Source organism: Misgurnus anguillicaudatus, chromosome 13 (assembly GCF_027580225.2).
Source record: "Misgurnus anguillicaudatus chromosome 13, ASM2758022v2, whole genome shotgun sequence".
In the NCBI taxonomy this organism is placed as follows: domain Eukaryota; kingdom Metazoa; phylum Chordata; class Actinopteri; order Cypriniformes; family Cobitidae; genus Misgurnus; species Misgurnus anguillicaudatus.
Window position 1 is genome coordinate 33,093,653 of NC_073349.2, and position 5,192 is coordinate 33,098,844.

Below are 5,192 nucleotides of genomic sequence, written 5' to 3' on the forward strand. Positions count from 1 at the left end.
TGTCCGGCCTCAGCGGTGTTTGCACAACCTGGGGGAAGACTAGTCTCCTTCCCAGGTCCACCCTCATCTCCCAGGATTGTGCTGCTTGCAAGAGGCTCTTTTTAGTCTTCTTGGGTGCTGATGGTTTCTCCCCTTCCCTGATGAACTGAATGGATCTCGCCGGCCTTGTACTGGGCTGGCGCTTTTTCTGCCTCTCCCGCTCCAAGATCTCCGCCAGTGCACTAAGAACCTTGTCATGGCGCCACCTGTATCTTCCTTGGCTAAGAGCTGTCTTGCATCCTGCCAGTATGTGCGCCATTGTTCCCCTCCCTCTGCATAACCTACACAATGGGTCCTCCCTCATTCCCCATCTGTGGAGGTTTGTTGGTGATGGAAGAGTGTCGTACACTGAACGAAGCAGAAAAGAAATGCGAAAGGGCTCCAGATCTCAGGCCACGTGACCTTTCGCTTTGGCAGGTCCCACTTTGTCCAGACACCTTGCGCTCCAAGCTCAACGGCCCTAGACCTGCGTTTTTCTTCCTCCAGGTATCGGACCTCGGCTTGGATCATGTCCCTCCTCTGCCTTGGGTCTGCTTTCCCCCACTGCTGGAAGTGGGTGGATCCGAGACCTTGCCTCCCTATGCATGGGTTCCCGATGATGTCCTTCAGCTTCAATGCACTCTCAGCTTGCGCCACTGATGTGTCAGCTGCCCATTTCCGTCCCGATCTCGTAGTGACGCCTGCTCTTCTGACTTTTTCATCAGTGGAGTCTTGGTACATCATCACAACCCGACACTTTGCCACCTTGAACTCTTCAACCACTGATGATAGGGGTAATTGTACCTGTCCAGACCTGGTGTATAGTCCTACTGACGTGAAGCTCGGTGGGACTCCGAGCCACTTGCGAAGGTGTTTGTTCACTCGCCTCTCGACTCCTTCCACTGCTGTCATGGGTACTTCATAAATTGTCAGTAGCCACATGAGTCGTGGTAACAGACCGTGCTGAAAAAGCCATGCCTTGAACTTCCCTGGTAGTCCTGACCCCTCGATCTTCCTCAGCCATGCATCTGCCTGTATCTCAGTCCTGGAAACGTTGCATCTGTCGGTCAGGGATGCGTCATACCATTTCCCTAGGCACTTAATTGGGTTTTCCTCAATTGATGGTATCGTCTCCCCCTGTACTCGCAACTGGAACTTGCTGGTCACTTTCCCACTTCTGATCACCATGCTTCTTGATTTCCTTGGCTTAAACTTCATCCGGGCCCATGTTGCCACGTCGTCAAGAACCTTCAGAATCCATCTTGCTTGTACATGGGTTGAAGTTGTTATAGTGAGGTCATCCATAAAGCCTCTTATTGGAGGTTGGCGGGTGCCAGACTCCATTAGTGGCCCTCTGGATTCCTTTCCTGCAGCTGTTATGAGCAGGTTCATTCCCATGACAAACAGGATGGGGGAGATGGTGCAGCCTGTCACAATTCCCTTTTCAAGGTCCTGCCACTGGGTTGTGAAGTGGGCAGTTTTAAATCTTAGTTTGAATCCTCCGAAGTAGCTGGTAATCATACCCCTAGTGTGGTGGGGGATATGGTAATGTTCCATAGCTGCGTTAATGAGGCCATGTGGGATTGAACCGTATGCGTTAGCCAAGTCGAGCCAGACAACCGTTAGGTTTCCTTTGCTCTCCTTGGCCTCCCGGATCAGCTGGTTGAGGATACCTGTATGTTCCAAGCACCCGGAGAAACCTGGAATACCGCCCTTCTGGACTGAAGTGTCGACATATTTGTTCTTCACCATGTAAGTAGTCATCCTTTTTGCCAGGACCGAAAAGAATACCTTGCACTCGACACTTAGGAGAGAGATGGTTCGGAATTGGGTGATGTTGGAGGAGTCCATTTCCTTAGGTACAAAGCACCCCTCTGCTCTTTTCCAGGATGCTGGAATGATACCTTTTGTCCATATCCTTCGCAACAGTTTCCATAACCTGCGGAGGAGCATCGGACATCTCTTGTATACCTTATAAGGTATACCACTTGGTCCCGGGGCAGATGCTGAACGGGCTTTCTGTACAATGTCTTGGACTTCTCTCCATGTTGGTTCACTGGTATCAAGCTCTTCCTCAGGAGTTTCAGCAGTTCTGCTGATCTTGGGGTGTGCACCGCAGGCTTGGTTCCTGAGGTCGTCATTGTGGCTCTCCTTAAGGAACTCCTCTACAACTTCCTTAGGGCTGGTCAATCTTCCAGATCTGGCTTCCCCCAGCAGGGTTTTAGTAAACCTGTATGGATCCTTAATGAACTGAGCCCGCTTGGCCTCCTTCTCTTTCCTCAGTTTCAGAGACCTTTCTGCCCTTCTTAGTCTGCAAAGTTGCCCTCGAAGTCCACTGGTTAGATCTTTTATACCCTTCCTTTCTTCAGCACTTGATGTTCTGAACTGCTTGTTGAGGGTCTTGATCTCCTTCCTCAATTGCAAGATCTCTCTTGCTCTCCTGTTTGGCTGGATTACCTGAGCTTCGCTGCTGCCTTTTCTCTCTTCTGTGCCAAAGCGCTCCCTGGCTATGGTGAGGATGATTGTTGTCATGCTGTCGATTTTCTTCTCTGCTGTTCCTGCTAATGTGGCCTCTAGAATTCGGTCCAGGTCCCCGTCTAGTTGGTTCCATGCAGCGTTGTTGTTTGCTTGGGGCCATCTCACTTTCTCTGTCATAGGTTGGGTGCCTGAGGTAGTGTTAGGAGAGTCCCTCCTGTGGCTTTGGGATGGAGCAGGTGCTAAGAGGTCTCCTGTACTGTGGGGTGCTTCCTGACTGGAGTCCTCCTGCGTCTCACTTAGTGTCTCCACTATGCGCTGCGTCTGCTTCTTCCCTCCTCCACATTGGGTCTTAGATTGGTGTATTTTTAGTCCCCTTGCACTCTTGCAAAGCTTTCCGCAGTGGCACTTTACTTCTAACACTTCCCCTGTAAGTGTGGTTTGGGTGAGCCGTCTCGTTGTCCGTGTGATATCCGTAGCCATAACCATTGTGTCCGTCCCGTTGAGTCTCTCATCCTCCCCCCCTCTCGGAAGACTCTGGGGGTATTGCTCATTGTTCCGTTTTGTAGCTTTGGTTGGTGCCCTCTTGCGAGTGCTGTGATTGAGGTTGCTGGCCTCGCACACCCACGCCAGTCTTTCCTGGAGGTCAACTGTCTTTCCAGTGTCACCAATCTTCCTTAATTGCCATCCAGCCTTTCCTGGAAGTCACTGGTATACCAGAGAAAATACTATTGAATACATCTATACTGATGCGATCTAATTCTGCCACTGACTGTAGTAAGTGACTGTAGCTTTCAGCCAGGAGAAGATGTCGTCAGGTGGAGTCCAACTTTCACAGGGTGTTTCGACCCTGAACCACAACACCCTCCAGTTGGCGGGTCTGCAGTGGTGGCCAGTCACTGCCCATCTCCTCCTGGCCCCCAGCTCAGCTCCTCCCTCCTACTCCAGAGCCAGCACGATGCTCTTTCTGCTGCCTCACCCAACCTACGGACAGCTGCCTTCCTCTCCCTTCCTGCTATGCCCAGAGCTGTGAGCGTCTTCCATAAATAATTAATTAATATCAACAGACATTTATTTAGATATTTTAGCAAAATAATGTTTATCTGGGAAATTTTAACATAACTTGGGGTAAATCTTGTTAAAAGTTAGCTACATGTGGTGGCTGTGCTTCAGGCCTTCAACCCCGGTAACTTAAGTGAACAGCAATATGAACGTGATTTTACTATGCTAATGATAAGCATAAATAAAAGAAAAACTAATTTAATTTAGAGTTTTTAATTCCACAAAGCATTAATTCATGGTTGTTTTATTCATGCAAAGCTACGTCGTTATTGCGAGCGGATTTTATGGATCAGCGTGACTCTGTGAGTTCGTCTCTATTCTTGGAGAAGCTGCATACATTGCTTTTAATATATCAACTTATTTAACATAACATACATTAATGCACAAATAAGCTGTGCTATAAATGCCTCATATGCAAAGTAAGTATACTCAAAGTACTTTTAATAAAGTCGCGTCACTCCGCCGTCATATTTGCTGTGCACGCTGCTGCTGCTGCTGTGAGCTCCTCTCTTCAGATGCGTCCAGCGCGCAATTGTCAATTCTCTCACTTATTGGTCAATTCGATATTACAAAACAGATATCCGATCATCGGAAAATGCTCAAATATCGGGGAAAATATAGAAAAACAGATATCGGTTGATCTCTAGTCCTGGCATAGACTAATCCCTGTCCAAGAAACCACAAAATGTATAGAATTATGTAAATACTTATTTTGTAACACTGATATAGACAGTGGCATCTTGTGGCAAATTATTTATTTTATATAGGTCCTCACCAGCTATTTTTAAAGCAGTTTTGTGGTCGCTCAACCAAGCCAAGAATATGCATCAAAACATGCAAGGATTAAAGAGAATGTTTTGTTTATCTACAAATATTTTTGGAAAGGCTATTTTCATACAAATGTTTATGGAAATATTAACACTTGATTTTATGACAAAACATAAAAACAATCTAGCTATTAAGCAGATAAAAGGTTTTCAACTTGACAAAGAAAATTATTAAGGACTTAACTTAGGTTCTGATTATGTGAAGTATTCAACAATTTTGCCATGAATCACTTTGTTAAAAAAAAAACAAATTTTATTTGCAGGTGGAGATGCTGTGCTGCCCTGGAATGAAAACATACAAATTACTTTGGAGGATGTCCTTATGTTTAGCACGGGCACCAATCGGATTCCTCCACATGGATTTGATGAGTTGCCAACATTAGGATTCCTTCATGCAGATAAGGAACAAAGACAATTTCCAGAGGCCAATACATGTGGATTAATTTTGAGGCTGCCAATTCATAGTTCTTATGAAAAATTTAATGAGTACATGATTTCTGGAGTTGTGCAGTCCCCACATTTTGGCATACCTTGATTCATTTCTGTCGAAGTTTCATGTACAAGCATGATTAATGTTTTGGTCATACAATAGGATCACTTTTTTTTCAAGAATTTGCACACATATGGTCCTGCTGAGGTTTTTTCATTCTCTCCATTATCTTCATTATCTCTTTTTCCATAAACATCAGTGTCGTATGGATAAGCCTGTATATTACAAATATTACAAATTACAAATTATTCACATCAAGGTCTATAAAAGTATCAAGAGTAAAAGTTAACAATATAGATTGTAATTATTTAATTTACGTG

At 45.6% G+C, this 5,192-nt stretch overlaps 1 protein-coding gene across 1 annotated transcript; it reads right to left on the reverse strand.

Moving 5' to 3' along the window:
* Positions 1-339: 339 nt before the first annotated feature.
* Positions 340-3,523, reverse strand: LOC141369256 (uncharacterized). The gene has a single exon (XM_073874847.1). The coding sequence runs from the start codon at positions 2,980-2,982 to the stop codon at positions 340-342; it is 2,643 nt and encodes an 880-aa protein (XP_073730948.1). The 5' UTR covers positions 2,983-3,523.
* Positions 3,524-5,192: the final 1,669 nt, after the last annotated feature.

What these genes read in the sequence shown, in the direction of transcription:
- LOC141369256 (XM_073874847.1), bottom strand. Translation starts at nt 2,982, where the DNA reads ATGGTTATGGCTACGGATATCACACGGACAACGAGACGGCTCACCCAA.